The sequence below is a fragment of the Coffea arabica genome, chromosome 10c (genome assembly GCF_036785885.1).
Source record: "Coffea arabica cultivar ET-39 chromosome 10c, Coffea Arabica ET-39 HiFi, whole genome shotgun sequence".
Taxonomy (NCBI): Eukaryota; Viridiplantae; Streptophyta; class Magnoliopsida; order Gentianales; family Rubiaceae; genus Coffea; species Coffea arabica.
The window spans coordinates 10,832,863-10,850,088 of record NC_092329.1 but is presented as its reverse complement, the minus strand read 5'-3'; the positions used below and the strand labels follow the sequence as shown (position 1 = coordinate 10,850,088).

Sequence of the window (17,226 nt, the reverse complement as noted above, 5' to 3'; positions counted from 1 at the left end):
GCTATGAGATGTTTCTGTTTGTCATCTCTCACACACTCTCTCTCATCTACGTTATTATCAATATTCAATACTAGAATACTCCATGGAATGGTTCATCTGATACTAAAATCAAATGAAATGGGAAGCAAAAATCAACATAAAGAATGTATTTCTAAGCAAAGGAGAAGAAAGCAGACTTGATGAATTTGTTTGTCAAGTGGAAAGTTAAGACTCATTCTTTGCTGCCATTACAGTAATTGTCTGCCTCGAAATTCAGAATCATTAGGAATCCATACATCAAAATCACTAACAGTCCATTCAGCTGTCATTGCTGTGTTGCTAACATAAATTTCTGTGCCAACATTGAGAGAAGTCCAGACACGCTTTGCTGGTTTTGTTCCTGGATCCTGTGTAAGACAGATGATATAAGGCTATTATTTCCATTAGTAAAGAAATGATAATCCTAATTCTTTATGCAAGACCATCCCGTGGAACCGAAGGAAGCGACAGAGCTTCTTCTTGGGGATGTTAACTTTTAGACAAGCTGTTCTTACACGAGGGGCTCCAGCATAGAAGTAGCAAGGTCAAAACATTTTTCTAATCAAATACATGAGATGAATTTCACCGTAGGACTGAATGTAATCTTCATAGGATTGTCCTAAGCAGGAAATTCTTTAAAGAGATTGTCAGCACAGGTTATTCTGTTATGAAAACGAAGTGTTTGAAGGAACTTCAGTTAGTAGAAGTGTTTGACCAGTTTTTGCATCTGCAAATTCCAACAGCCTCTTTTTATACTGCAGATTTCCCATAGAATTTGAAGCCACCATCTTCTTAATCTGCTTTTGAAGACTAGTACCATAATAGGTATATAATTTCCTAACAAAGAAATACTTGCCCTCTTGGTTTTCTTAGTCATGTTGAAGAGCTGGAAGAATTCACAGCAACAAGGGTTGAAGCACATGGAGCCGCAAAAACTCCCAAGCTTTCTTTGTAGCAAAAGGAGAATTGTTCTTTGCAGAAAGGCCTAATCAATATGGAGCCACAAAAACCCAAGTTTTCTTTGCAGTAAAAGGAGAATTGTTCTTTGCAGAAAGCCTAATCACTGAAATCACTGAGTATACACTGTTTTTAGTAAGGGAAGCGTAAGTGAGGGGAAGAAGGAGCAAAGAGAAGGAAAAAATCTTTGGAGAGTGAAGTCATCTTCTGTACATTTGGAAGTCAACGAAATCAACAATATTTTTCACATTTCCAAAGAACAGCAATATCTTGATATAAAACTTTACCATTGATTTTCATACGGCACCTATGGATTTTCTGTTTTAACCAGATGATATTTTGGAGGCAGAAATTAGAGGTCAAATTGCTCTCTGTGGCCTTCTATGATTTTTTCTATTGAAATTGACCAGAAGAAGCTGATGAAGAAATTGAAGTTTACCTGATAGAAGTATAGCCGACTAGACAAGGAGCCCACATCAAGCTCCCAGGTCCTTGGATCCCCAATCCATCCCTCTCCTTGCTTTGCAGGATATCCATGCACAGCCCACTCAGGATGTGGTAGAATTTGAACTAATTCTTGTGCTTGTGGATTGCTATATGGGTCACAGATATCATATGGTTCCTCCAGATGCTCAGCATTTCCTGGAGCACAATATAGATGATAAGCTGAATATGGAAACCGAGAGGTATCATTTCTATAAACTTTTTCCCCTGTTGGACTAATGTGGTAAGGCGGGCAGGAAACAAGATTATTTGGACGGCACCAACTTGTAGTGGCTGGATTTATGATCATCTCACTGTATCTAGTCACATCAGTTATGACATCTCCATTGCAAGGAGCTCCACTATTCTTCCAACAGCTTCCAATATCCAGGAGGTAAAACTGGCTGTTAGGTCCGCCTCCTTGTTTAACTTCAAGTGTCAATTTCACCTTAAAATGGGGTGATTCTGGCAGCTGCAGTGAAAGTGCAAAAAAAAAAAAAAAAAAAATTCAATTTTTAATCAGCGCCTTTCTCAAAATTGCAGTCAGGCAATTGTATATGACATGATGTTCAATCAAATAACTTCTCCACAGGATGGTTCATCAAACTATTTGTGTCCAATATGATTGAAATAGTTGTATCAACAAGACTTTGAGATTCAGTTTGAGTGAAGTATAAGAAACCTCAGGCCATTCTGTGTCCTACTAGTGATAAGTAGCCAAGAGATATAAGCAAAAATAAACCACTAAAGAACTGACAGACCTTTCTCATTATGCCACGGCCATTGTAGTGATATCCTCCGTTAAACCCTTCTGTGGCGTCAGCTCTAAGATACAACATAAGCCAAGGATACTTGGTAGATGTCGTCAACTTGTTTGACACAATCCAACTCCCACTGATTAAATTCTTCTGCCATGAAACTGCGAAAAAAGATTTTGATCCTACTTCTGAACTCAAGTGGGTATCAAGGTCGTAAGTTCCATAAAAACCACCTATTAAAGATGCTTGGTCCCCTGAAAAATCTACTCTCGAACTATTATGGTAAACAAGTGGTTGATTCATACATCCTTTACCAAAACAAGGAAAAGTTCTTCCAGTCACTATTTTACTAACTTTTCTTCCATTTTCAGGACAAAGTGTTGTATTCTTATCAAAATTGCCATTCTTCAGCATAATCATCCAAAAGTACCATGGCTCAGCAGTATCATGCACCTCACAGAGAGAACCGAGATACAATTCCTTTTCCACTGCATAAAGATCAGGATCGCTGTATGCCTTGAACTCAGTATCAGGAAATTGATCGCCAGTCCCTAATTTGTTGTCTGATTCATTCACCTTTTGTATCACTTGACACTTGCTCCTCTTATCAAGAAGTAGACTACTGGGCATATCTTAGCCATTTTACCACCAAAAAAAAAAATGATCAGAACAATATATGACTTTTTGCATCCAAGAGAGAGCGGATTCTTTTGAGATTGTACTTTTAACAAAATGTTTTATGACATAATGCATCTTCCCAAATATCAATTCTAGTTAAATTATGTTGCAAAAGCAGAAGATTGATACAATGGAGACTTGAGGCAAAGTACAATACTGAAAAGCTGACTAGTCTGGCTAAGCATATATATCCCAAAGTGTTTTTGAACTTGCTCCTTCACTATCTGCCAGAAGCAAAAGGAGAAGAACAAACAAATAGTTCAAGAACTGTAACTCTACATAATGGCCAGATTTCGGACTAAATATTCCCTCTGGAGGAGAAACCATAACTGTCTTCATGCCAATGGCGAAAGAAAAGGAACAACTCCTCAAGCATGTGAACAACATTGGACCAAGACAACACCAAAGTATTTTTCCAGTCTCCAGTAGCAAGATCATATAACAGATTACATATGACTATAAAACTTATAATATCATTACTAATGCCGGTTAAGTACCATAACCATAAACATTTTTGGCATATTGACGGGTAAATAACACTTTTGATCTGAAAAGTTGGGACATTTTAGATCTACTCAATCAACATAATCTAACAAATTAAAGCCTAGATGTCAAACACTGAACTTATTAGACCAACCTTAGCTGGCCCAAAAAATAAAAAAAGCTCCCAGTGCAAAAATACATACATACATACATACAGACATATATATATATATATATATATATATATATATATATATATATATATATAAAGCTGAGCAGTTAATTGGCATTTTATCTTGCGTAGGTGTGATAAAGCTGGACAATGGACCAGATTCAGGGATCAGCTCTAGGTGTCAATCAGTAGCTCCCTAGCTAGTTAACATAATAATGAAGATGATAAATTCGATTTGAAAAAGTGCAAAAAGAAGGTACTATTTAATCATAAACAACTAAAGCAACTGCTTTTCCTAATTGTTCAACTATGCAATCTTGATGTGGTCGGTTCGTTGATGATAACTTATAATAATCAAGAAAACTTTGCAATCTCTTTGATTCCAAATTTGATAATGCTAATAAGTAACACTCATGATTCTATTGAGATTAGCCTCATACATGAGTATAGTATCTTTTAACAAGGAATCCAAAACAATTTGGGCCCCACTAAAGTCTGAAACAATCTGACACATACAATTGGAGGTGTTCTTGTACAAGAATAGTTAAAAAAAAGGCGTTGATCAATTGGACACTTGCTCCCCTAAATCAAGTCTTTACATTTACACTACCTTAGGTTTGATCTTATTTACACCTAAATGTTAGCTCCACTTCACACTCTAATTCTTGCAAATAACAAGTTGAGATGACAGTAACGAGAGTCGAACTCTAATGGTTGCAAATGACATTAACTAGAGTCATTAACTGAAACATTGCCACTTGAGGCAACTTTTGGTCACACTAAACAGGGTAAGACTAACTTTAGCATTAATATCATGAATAATGTGGGGCATGATGAAAAGAAAGCATAGCAATATTTAGTACTAGTATGAGTATGAATAATTCTAAGAGAGTAAAGTTTAAGGTCGTACATAGTTCAAGATTGGAAAAGAAAGTAAAGTGAAACCTGCAGGGACAGGAAATTGGGTGCACTGAAGGTCAGCACAGTCGGCCAACCTGGGGCTGCCCATATTCGGTGCTTCACTGCCTACTTCGTTACAGAAATTCCAAGCTTCAAACGCAAATCTGGCATTTGGGTTCTTCATTCCCGGGTCCCCCAGTGCTGAAATGTAGGATGAAACAAAGTCTTGCTCTGTGGCCGCTGCCATTGAAACTCTGCAGCCCACATCGCAGAAACTAGCAAGAACAAGCTCTATGGAAATTATTATGCAGGCTGAGGAGACGATAAAACCCATTATTACTTCTCAGCTGCAGAATACTGAGAGCAGAAGTGTTACTTAGTCGGGAATTTGTCTGGTTTTTGTCTTTTTTTGGTCCTATTGAGCCCGTGAATACGTGGGAGTCGGTGTTGAAGTGGTTGAATTGTTGAAGAAAAGGAAGTGAGAGATTACCCTTGTAAGCAAGGATTTTGTTTCTTGTTTTGGATTCTTTTTAGTACTTTTTTCTTACTCAAGACTCCGGCAAATGATAATTGTGCAAGAGAAATTTCGGGAAAGTGCCACAATCTTTTTGGTCATCTGGGTTAGCCACAAACGATTCAAAGTCCATTTTTTTTTTCCACTTCAAGACAAACTCTAGAGGGTGTTTGGTAAATGCGAACAAGGGACTGGAAGGGATGTCAAATTTAGTAATACCGAAACCTAATGGAATGAAACCTATTTGACCCCCAAAACTAAGGTCAATGACCGAATCCACACGTATAGTAGAATTTACGATTTCAATATTAATTTTGGTTTTGAGCCAAGTGCCTCCTCTCCTCCGTCACACTACACTACGCAAGAAGGAAAATACTTCTCTTCGTGCAAAAATAAATAAGAGAAATACAATTTTGGTCCCCAATATTTGGCTATATGTTAAACTGATCTCTAATATTTTGACTAAAGCAAATGTGGCCCTTAAAGTTTTTTATTTTGGGCAGCTTGAAAACAACAAAAAGGAGAATTAGAAAATCTAACAATCAAAATTAAATTAGAGTTAGTCAAATGTTTTGACTTTACATTTTTCCCTGATGTTTGAAATGTTGATTAATATGATGGTCAGTTATATTTCAAATAATTATGTTTACAGTTTTGAAATGAAATTAAATACGAACTAAATTAAATACATCACAAAATTGTTCTCAAATCGAAATAAAAATACTCCATCAAATAACAACACCGCCCTTAAGCCTAATGATCATCTTTTTATTAAATTATTACTATCGAATAACAATACATGGATAATACATTAAAAAATTAGTGGGAAGAGGAGAATCCTAATTTTAATAAATAACTTTATTCTAAATACTGTTATGCAAATTGTGTAGGAGAAATTTTGGGAAAGTGCACAATCTTTTTCGTCATCCGGTTTGGCCACAAATATACCTGGCAATTGGGCGGGTTTATATTGGATTTTTATCTAAATGGGTAATACCCAACCCGCTCAAGTTTAGATTGGGTCAATTTTGGGTTGGGTCATCTCAAACCCATGACCTAATATATCAATTAATAGAATTTGATACATAAATTCTCATAAATATATTTTTACATACAAACTTTTTTTTCACAGACATAAATACATTTTCACACACTAAAACATCTTCACAAATACAAACACACACTCACTTCTTAAGCTCTTTAGAAATACATTATTTTTACACACTAATATACTTTCACAAATACACACACATACTAACTGTTTAAACTATTTGGATGAACTCATTATTTTTTATACAAGTAAGGATTTTCAAACGAGGCAGTGGATATAGCTTTGATCCAAACTAAGAGATCGAAGCACCAATTTTGGTCCAAGTTGGATATAGCATAAAAAAATGGTATGCCAATATATGATTTTCCAATCTTGTTGCTTGATTTAGCATTAGCTGTACCAAATATATTTATAATCTTATAAAAATTCCAATCACACCTTAATTAAATTGAAATTTTGATGAGAGAGATACAATTCTCAACTAATTAGTTCAAATATCACTATCTATAGTAGAGCCAAAGACCATACTAGGTCTGCTTTATCCTCAAATATATTCAAGTACCTACATTTTTTTCTTGCACCACAGTCATGGAATAAGAATACGATGTTGGAGACCTTCGGGGATAATGCCATTCTGCTTCGTGTGTATGCATACAGACCATCCTCCAATGCACAAAATGCTAGATTGCAGCTAACAAGGCTACAGTACAACTTACGCCGACACAAAAAGGATTTTCACCACCAGCTTCTCTTATCTAAGATGTATCAACCCAAGAGATCTTGATTGTTTCTTTACGCGAGATTGTATCAACCCAAGAAATTTAATTTCTTTATTTGTTTTTAAAATTTAAGTTGGGTAATGAACATCCAACACAAATATTCAAACTGTCCAAAATAAATTTGGGTTTTTATTACTCAACCCAAAATTGACCCAACACCCAAATTACCCAACCCAATCTCTCAAATTAGTGGGTGGGTTGGGTGGGTTGTTGGGTTTTTGGCATAATTGCTAGGAGTAGCCACAAACAAATCCAAATTTTTCTTTTTTCTTTTTCTTTTCCTCGACGGAAACTGTAGAGTGAATCTCGTAATTGCATATAAGGGGCTGTAAGCATCATCAAATCTAATAATACCGAAACTTATTGATTGGTAGAGCAATGTCGGAATAATTTGATGGGCATGAAAGTGTTAAATGTTACCCTTTATTGTTAACCCATTGATCTTTTCATAGAATGAAACCCAATCGACTCCCAAACTAATCTGTAAAGGTTAATGAACAAACCTATACTCATAGCAGAATTTATAATTAAATTATTGATCCTGATTTTGGAATATGAAGCAAACACTGTCATACCATACACAAAAGAAAAATCCCTCTTCTTCGTGCAAAAATAAATGGGAAAAATGCAGTTTTCGTTCTTAATATTTGACATATGTGTTAAATTGGTGCTTAATGTTGTAACCAAAACAAATGTGATCCATAGAATTTCTAGTTTTAGAACAACAAAAGAAGAATTACACTATCTAACAATCAAAATCAAATTAGAATTAGTCAAAAGTTTTGACTTTATATTTTTTTCCCTCATGTTTGAAGTGTTGATTAACATGGTCACTCATATTTGGAGTAATTATATTTAGGGTAAATTATACATAGGGAGAATTGTAATTTTGGTCCCCAATCTATAGTGTATGCGCGGAATTAGTTCCCAATCTATTTCTAAAATCAATTTTGGTCTCCAATCTACTCAATTTTGCGCTAAAAGTGGACGATTGATAGAATTTCTTCAATTTCAACCGAAACCAAGTCACGTGAGATCATGTGCCGGCACCCAAAACCTCTTTTTCAATTTTTTAATTTCTGAAACACGTTTTTTAATATTTTTAGCTTTCTCTTGCCTTTTGTCTTATTACACAAAGATATAAAAGGCTAAAATTCACTAATCAGGAGCCCATCAAAAAGGTTGAAAATAAAAAAATGACCCAATTTGCTCTCGTATTTCTCAACCTTGGGCTCTTCAGCAAAAAGAACAATGAACCCTAAGAGCCAAAATCAAGAATCAAAACATGAAAAAATAACGAAAAATCTTGTAGAATTCAGTCAAACTGAAACTCCTGGTGGCTTTATAAAGCAGAAATGACAGTAAGATCTAAGGAAATGAACAAGCTGGCAGTACCTAGTTATGGTATGTGATTCTGCCTTCTTTTTGTGATATATATGCACAATCACCAATTATATTGTTAAAATACAGTGGAAAATATGCTTTTTGTACTTGGGGGACCAAAAATCTGTAATTAAGGCTTTATTAACGACTAATCTTGAAAAAAGCCCTACAAAAATTTGTCATTTGTGATGTGGTCCCATGTGTGTCTCTATTGTCGGTTATCATGCTGGTCCATATTTAGTGTAGTGGGACTTATTTTGATGCAATTGATGGTCCTTGTTTTTGAATCTTTGCTAAAGTAAGCATTTTTTATTGTCAGTTTGCTAGTTTTACTATTTCTATCATCTAAATTGTGGCCTGTGTTGTTTGTTTGTTGTCTTTGTTTCTTTTTTTTTTTTTAAATGTTGACAGTGATAGCACGGAAGTGACTATGAAATGTCACTTATGGGGGAAATGTGAAACTGAACCTGATGTTCATTATGAGGGAGGTGAATTAAGGGTGTTTGATCATGTAGAGGTCACAAGTATAAGCCTTTTTGAATGGATAGAATGTTAGAAAGTCAAGTTGGGGCTATAGGTGACAAAAAGTACCACATTTTGATAGAGAAATATGGCTTCCATTTGTTAAAGCATGATAGAGAATTGCATGCCTATTGTGTTGATCAATTTGACAATAGAAGGGTAGTTGATTTGTACATAGAGGTTTCTTTTAGTGAGTTATTAGCAGCATAGTGGGGGTCAAATGTTGATGATGAAGATTTTGTATTAGAAAATGATGATGATGAATTTGATAGTGAATATACAGGGCCTTTTGATTCTAGAGAATTCTTAAGAAAAGATTTAGATTATGAGCAAAATTCTAATGACAATGACTATGAAGAAAATATTGATCATAATTTAGAATGGTTAGGGGTAGAAAATCACAGGAAAGACCAACTTAAGACGAATGAAAAAAAAGGAATGTGTAGAGGAAACTAGGGGACAAATGGTGAGTAATTCTGAAATTGATGATGACAACTCCAACATAGATGTTGCACCAGATTCAGGTTCAGATATTGATAGTCTCCAAGGTTTAGATAAAGAGGGTCATTCAAGACCCCTTATGTTTGATCCCAAGGATGCAAATAACCCCAAACTAGAACTTAGGCAGGTATTTACCATATTCAAGGAGTTTAAAGAGGCAGTTAGAATCTGGAATATCAAGCGGGGTAGACCATTTAAATTTATCAAGAGTGACACCATTAGAGTTAGGACAATTTGTCTAAAAAAGGATGTGACTGGTGCATATATGCTAGGAAGATGAAAGGTGAGAGTAGATTGGAAGTTATAACATTTCAGCAGAAGCACAAGTGTGGGTTTTCATATCATAACAAGAGTGTCAAATCTGGGTGGGTTTGCAGAACATATGTTAGCACATTTAGGAAGAATCCCAAGTTGGATTATGCTAGTTTCAAAAACCTGATAATGAAAGAGAACAAGTGCTATTTGAGTAGACATCAAGGCTATAGAGCTAACAAAATTGGTAGGGAGTTGGCCCAAGATAGTGATGTGGACTAGTACAATAAGTTGCCCAAGTATATCAATGAAATTTTGAGAAGTAACCCAAGTAGTATTGTAGTAATGAAGGTGGCAAAAGACTACTGTGATTCAGTCACCAAATAAGGAAAATTTCAAAGATGTACATGTGCTTTGTTGGGGTGAAAAAAGGATTTTTAGATGCTTGCAGGCTTGTGTTTGGCTTAGATGGGACTTTTCTCAATGGTGCGGCTGGTGAAGTATTACTGACAGCAGTAAAGGTGCGGCTGGTGAAGTATTACTGATAGCAGTGGAGTTGATCCAAATAATGGTTTGTATCCAATTGCTTATGCAGCAATTGAGGGAGAAATTAAGGATTCCTGGATTTGGTTTCTTACTTTACTTAAGGAGGATCTAAAAATTGAAAAAGACTATGAATGGACCATAATGAGTGACAAGCAGAATGGCATAATTCAGGCATGTGAAACAGTTTTTCCAGGGGCTGATCATAGATTTTGTGTGAAGCATATGTATAGTAATATGGCAGCTGTTGGATTCAAAGGGACAGCCATGAGGCAAGCTCTATGGAAAGCAGCTAAGGCAACTACTCATGCACAATTCATAAGAAGAATGGAAGTCATAGCAGAATTGGATGTTGATACAATTAAGTGGTTAGAGGACAAGAATCTAGCAGAGTGGAGTAGATCACACTTCAGAACATTCCTTAAATGTGATATATTATTGAATAACATATGTGAATCATTTAATAGTAAAATATTAGATGCCGAAGAAGGGTCCATTATTATCATGATGGAGGCATTGAGGCATTTTGTCATGCAAAGAATGCAAGAAAATAGAGATAAAGTTAAGGAAAAATAGAGTAAATTTGATTTCTGTCCAAAAATTAGAAAAAGGATGAGTGTCAATATTGACAAGATAACTTGCTGTGTGCCTTACAAATCAAATGATGTGAGTTTTGAAGTTGCTTGTCCTTATGGTGAAAACTGTGCAGTCAATATTGAGGATAGGACTTGCTCATGCAGGAAATGAGATTTAACAGGGATACCATGTGCTCATGCAATTTCAGCTTTGTGGATTGCTATGAAGGATCCTATGCAGTACATTGATGACTATTACAGTGTTGAAACGTATCTTAAGTGTTATGACCCTTGCATTTTACCTGTGAATGGAGAGAATGAGTGGGAAGATGTAGATGTTCAGGCACCCCAATCACCAACTTATGGAAGAGCACCAGGAAGACCAAAGAAATAGAGGAGAAAAACTGCTGATGAGATACAACAAACAAAGAAGCAGGGCAAGAAGGTGAGGAGATTTGGTCAAATCTGTAAATGCTCATTCTGTAGTGAGCAAGGTCATAACACACGAACATGTAAGTTTAGACAAGAAACAGGTGTTGCAACCAGTCAAATGAGTGAACAGGGGTAGGAAACACAAGCAAATCAGGGTATGAGTCTCTCACAACTAGATGACATGATAGTAGATAACTCTGTAAGTAATTATTCCTAATTTGTGTAAATAGATATAGTAATGATTGTAACATTGTAGCAGCTAATGCATTTTATGCTTTGCTGTAGGTTAGGGGCAACACTTCAAATGCAAAGAAGACAAGAACAAAAATATCAAGAATATCTGTTATAATTTTATTACTTAATGTACATTTAGTTATTGTTTCTTGTGAGTTCAATATTTAGTGTTAAATGCTGATGTATTGCAGGGAAATGGCACCAAATGAAGTGCAAAACAAATAAAGTCATACAGAACAATCCAGCAACTGGTGATAACAGCATAATATCTTCTGCCCCTACTGCTCAACCAAACCTGCATGAAGTTTTTGTGATCCCAGAAAATTTTGTGGCACATAGTAGTCAACCAGTTGGTCAAGAAGGATCTGTACCTTTTAGGATCAAAGATGTTCAACAAATGGATATTCTTGTACCTAGCTTAATGTTGCTAATCAGGACCTTTTGGATGGTTGTATTGCTGAATTTGAAATATTTTATTGTCAGATTAGTAGCTTTTGTACATTGGTATTTGGAACTCATGTATCTTGAGAACAAGCCAGTGTGAACATGACATTTTGAAGTTTGTAATCATTTCTGGCAAATGACAAAACAATGCCTATTTGATGGTTGTAATGAATTCTGAATGTATCTTTTGTACATTGGTTCCAAGTTAGCAACGAATTCTTCTTTTATCGCTTGGTATGTTACCATTTGTTTTGTTTTGGTTTACTATCTAGCATTACATATGTGCTCTTTCAAGTCAGGATTCATGATTTTGCTGTCAAATGATTCTTTCATTCAACCTCTCAAGTTGAATTCATTTTCCGGAGATAACTTAACATCCAGATAACTTGTAAATGAACTGTAAAAACACAACTAAGTGATGGCAGATTAGAACATCCAATATATTCATTTATTCCAAATAAACAGCATGTACTAGCCTAATAGTAGATTACAACTTACACATTCACCATTACAACAAAAAAGGCCAAAGAATCCGAATGAATGTCTTTCATCTCTAAGTTAAAAAGACAACAAATTAGCCTAATACTTAACACATTTTCCTTTCACCAGTTGATACCAAGACTATCCAACCTTCTGCCTTTTACACCAGTAACACAATAACCAACAAAAGTACCAACAAGAAATTTGCTAACAATAATTTTCTTTCCCTTGCTCTTAGCCTCTCAATTGTAGCATTCTTAGAGTTCATGCTCCGTAGTAGTCCACGAATCAGGGCTGTTGACCTCTACACATTATCGGATCATGCTATTCAAAATAGTCGCATCCTTTTCCTCTGTCACCCTTCACAGCCAACATCATAAAGCTTTAGCACAAAACTAAAAAACAGAGATAGAAAAGTCGAAATCAAAAACAAAGACAACCATACCTTCTTCATTGTACAAGTGAAATATCTTCTTCCAGGATTGTTGTCTATGCAAGAAGTAACTATTATTCCTTACTGCTTGCAGTCGCAGCTCCTCATTGGTTCCATAAGGAGCTAAATTGAGAACAGAAGAAACTCAAAACAAAGTTTTTGCCTAGATCTTGCAACTTGTTGCCAGAATAAGGAATTTTTCTTGTCTGATTAGGATGGGATTGAGGCTCCTAGGGTTTGTTCTTCAGTTGGAAGAAAAAAGATGAGGAAAGAAAGAAGTAGAGGATGTTGCCATCCTACTTTATCTGAGATTTATTTCTACACATGATTACTAACTACTTGATTAGTGAATTTTATCCTTTTATGTCTTTGTGTAATAAGACAAAAGGGAAAAGAAAGCTAAAAAATATTAAAAAATGTATTTCAGAAATTAAAAAATTGAAAAAGGGGTTTTAGGTACCGGCACATGATCTCACATGACTTGGTTCCAGTTGAAATTGAAGAAATTTCGTCAATTATCCACTTTTAGCGCAAAATAGAATATATTGGGGATCAAAATTGACTTTCGAAATAAATTGGGGACTAATTCTGCCCATACACTATAGATTGGGGACCAAAATTATAATTCTCCCATTATACATAATACTTCTATGGTTTGTATGATGTCATATGGCCTTCTTAAAATTTCAAAATAGCTAGATAATTCTCATGTAATTTTGTGTAAAATGAAAAATGAATGCAAAATATAATCAATCGCGGTGATTATAGAAGACGAGTTCCAATAGTGCGTGTAATGAAATCATAGTATCTATTTAACCCCTTATGATTTTTGCATTTTACGACATAATCCCCCTGTGATTTCATACAGGGCAATTAAGTCGTCATTTGATTTAGCATAATGGGCCACATGTAAATTAGCTAATACCAAATTGATTAGGCACTAAAATGGTAGCTATCCTTTCTTTTTTTTTTTTTGGGAAAGGTGAGGTGGTAATTATCTAAATATCTCATATCCAATACCAACTAAATTTAAAATAATTTATGTATCTAATGTTTAAACTGCCCAAATTGACTGTTGGTGGTGTACCACCACTATCATATAGCAAGGATTGAATTGCTATTTAAATCCATCCAAGCAAACAATATTTTTCTATTTTTATCCTTCAAAGTCGAGAAATTTTAGAGTGTTTAGAAGAGGAGAAATTATGAGCCACTAACACGAAGGAAAAAATAGTAGTGGAAATAGTGGTTGAGATGTCTGAGGAAATGTGATTAGGTAAGTTCTGTTACACTTGTTCCGTTAATGATCTCTCCCTCCTTCGCACCTTCGGCGATAGTGAACCTGACGCTAGACTCCAAGTTCATTTTGACCACTTTAGTACATGCTAGTTATTATAGGTAGGAGTCCACTCCATGTAAGATCAACCACTCCACATAAGACTTACTCTTTCAATTGAAAGGATTTGCTGGTAATAAAAGCTCTACTATTTTTTTTTCACAATTTTGTTTCCTCCTATAGGAAGCCAAATTTTTAATTTAGTTCCATCATTTCAGTCACATCATGTAGCCGTTTCGGGTTTTACTATGTATGATAAATATAGCCTCTTTCCTTCTAAATGTTCCACCTATCTCATTTATGATAGTAAGAATGTTGGGAATTGGCTTAAATTGCATAGGATGACACAAATTCAAATAAAAAATGTGTGACCTATCTAGTAATTAAAGCTTAGGATAAACACCAATTTAAATGTATCACACGATAAACACAATAGCTTTACTATGAATGGTGAATGAAGAGAGAAAGATGAAATGGTCATAAGGCTAGTTCCGAAAAGAAAGAATTGAAAGTTTTGAGAGAAAAGGAAAAAGAGGGGAAGGAAAGGTGATAATGAGTCTAGTTCTGAAAAGAAAGGAGGGGAAGGAAAGGTGATAATAAAGAAACAGTTGAAAGTTATGAGAAAAGGAATAAAAGTTCAATTTTTGACAGAAAAGGAAAATAAGGGGAAAGAAGGGTGATAGAAAAGAAAAGTAAGAGAAAACAGATATTGACCCTCCCAACCCAATCCCACTTCTTTAATAAGAAAATTGAAAATAAAACATCCCATCATCTAATCATTATCTACATCCTTCTTCTTCACATACTACGAAAAAATACTACAAATATTATTCTAGTAGTAGCAGTAACAACAACACCTTGAAAAACACTACAAATTTTATTCTAGTAGTATCTTTCTCCCTAAGCAAACAAATCTTGGAAAGATCTTTCCATTCTTCTAAAAGGATATGTTTATTGTAACTAATGTATCCCATACTTTTATCAATATACCATCCCATGTTCTCCTTTTTTTTTTCTTTATTCGTTAGATTCTCTTAATTAACCCTCTATTTCAACTTCTTCAATCCTTTGATTCTTTTGTAGATTAGCATGTATAAGGCTAAAAATATCAAATTTCTTGTAACCCTAAATGACATCCTAAATTTTGACGACTACAAGTACTATGTTTAAACAAGCGACTTTTCCCATCTTTACATAGTGTATTTCTGTGATACTTTAGAATATAGAGGATTGTGCATTCAATTGGATTTCAAGATTAAGATGATTTATATTTAGTAGCAGCTGGCCTGACTTCCTATGATGGAACTAGTATATTTAGCGTCAACTGGGGTAAAGCAATTGAGAATGTTAGATGTCATATCTAAGTTTCAGACGTGAGATTGACAGAAAGCTTTGCTCAAACAAATAGAGATATAATGATAATAGATATCTAGTTATAGAACAAATAGAAATATAATGATGATAGATACTTAGTTATAGAAGCACAACTTTCACGACGTTATTTAAAGGGAAAATCGTCCAAAACGCTCCTCACATTTTGTAAAATGACTTTTTTCGTCCCTCGCTTTTAAAAGTGTAATTTTATGTCCCTTACATATTCACATCGATCAAATTTAGTTCCTAACTAGGTTTCCAATCATTTTTTGGCCGGAATCCATCACGTGCAAGGCACATGATCATTTTTGAAAGGTAACTTTGTCAAATTATATTTTACATAATCTGATCTATAGTCCTCCACATTTTATGAAATAATTTTTTTGTCCCTCACATTTTATAAAATGATTTTTTCATCCCTCACATTTCATAAAATTAATTTCTCCATCCCTCACATTTCAAAAAATGAATATTTCCATCCCTCACTAATTATGTATGTGAGGGAAACCCTAAAAAAAAATGTGTGTGAATTCATTTTGTTTAAACACATGTATATATTTATTTGATTTTGCTTAATAATACGAATAGCATAAATATATGTATATTTGATTTCACTTAACAATACGAATACCATATATTATACGTGATCATTTGATTTCATCTGATATTAGGTAGTAAATAATCTTGCATTCATTGTCAAGTTGGACAATATAGCTATTTTCGGTCAAAATACAATAAGAATATGCAAATTAAGGTTCTATTGGTAAATATTAGTCATAATCATACAAAAAGAGAAGATAGCCCACAAGTTGGACCCAATTACATACATGTGTTTATGCTAGGGGTGGGCAAAAAAATCCGAAAACCCGAAAACCCGAAAAACCCGACCCGATCCGCACCGTAAAATAGGATATCCGATCCGATTTCTGTTAGCAGATCAGATAGGGTCGGGTACCCTAACTATTCGGATTCGGATACGGATAGTAAAAGTAAAAACCCGCGGGTACCCGACCCGAGGTATAATATATAAATATTAAAAATATAGGGGTGATTGTATAATATTTTAAATTACTATTAACCCTAACCTAAATCAATCCATTGGTCTTCAGATTACAGCCGACACTTCCTCTCCCTCAGTTCATTTTCTCCTTCTCCTTCTCCATCTCTATCTCTTCAACCTTCAGCCGACAATCGACATCTCCTTTAATTTCTCTATCTCTTCAATTTTGTCAAGTTGAACTCAAGCCTGCAAGCCTCAAGCCTCAAGCAGACGATTCAACAGGGACTTTCGATTTCGATTTCTCAAGCCAACGCCGACCTTCAGGCTTCATTTGCAGGTTTTTTTTTTTTTTTGAGAATGCCGATTGAGCAAATATTGGAGCAACTAATAATTAGACATCTCTTTAGGGAAAAAAAATTAGAAAATTCAACCTAAAACAAGGTTGTAGGCAGAATGACAGATTACCGAATGTCTAAACTAAGAAAACCAAAGATGTGCCCACTACCCAGACATTATCGACCTTATCTATTTTTAGCATCGCATTTTGATGCTTTGTAGTTTGTATTTAGGCATCTTGTATAATATTGATTCAGATTTGGGCAATGTGAGGTATCAAGTTTTCTCCTAATTTCATATTGCTAAGGGTTGATTCCGTGAGGTATTTAGACTTTGGATTGTGATTGTATTATCCGTGGGCATTGTGAATTTTTTTCTCCTTTTTAGTGTAAATTAATTTGTGTGCTCTTCATTTGCTCTTGTTGTCTTGCTCAATTCCTTTTATTGCTTTTGTTGTGCTTTTCTTACTCTGATTGGTTGCTGATGCAAAGGAATATCGAATACATTTGTAACTGATGATTTAGTAATGAATTTAAGTTGGAGTCTAAAAAAAAAAAAAAGATGTCCAAGTGAGTTTTTTTTGGGTAG

At 34.8% G+C, this 17,226-nt stretch overlaps 1 protein-coding gene across 1 annotated transcript; it reads right to left on the bottom strand.

Moving 5' to 3' along the window:
* Positions 1-113: 113 nt before the first annotated feature.
* Positions 114-5,071, bottom strand: LOC113714563 (uncharacterized). The gene is made up of 4 exons (XM_027238468.2): positions 4,495-5,071; positions 2,220-2,848; positions 1,415-1,930; positions 114-386 (listed from the first exon to the last, which is right to left on the bottom strand). The coding sequence occupies exons 1-4, from the start codon at positions 4,781-4,783 to the stop codon at positions 228-230; spliced, it is 1,593 nt and encodes a 530-aa protein (XP_027094269.1). The 5' UTR covers positions 4,784-5,071; the 3' UTR covers positions 114-227.
* Positions 5,072-17,226: the final 12,155 nt, after the last annotated feature.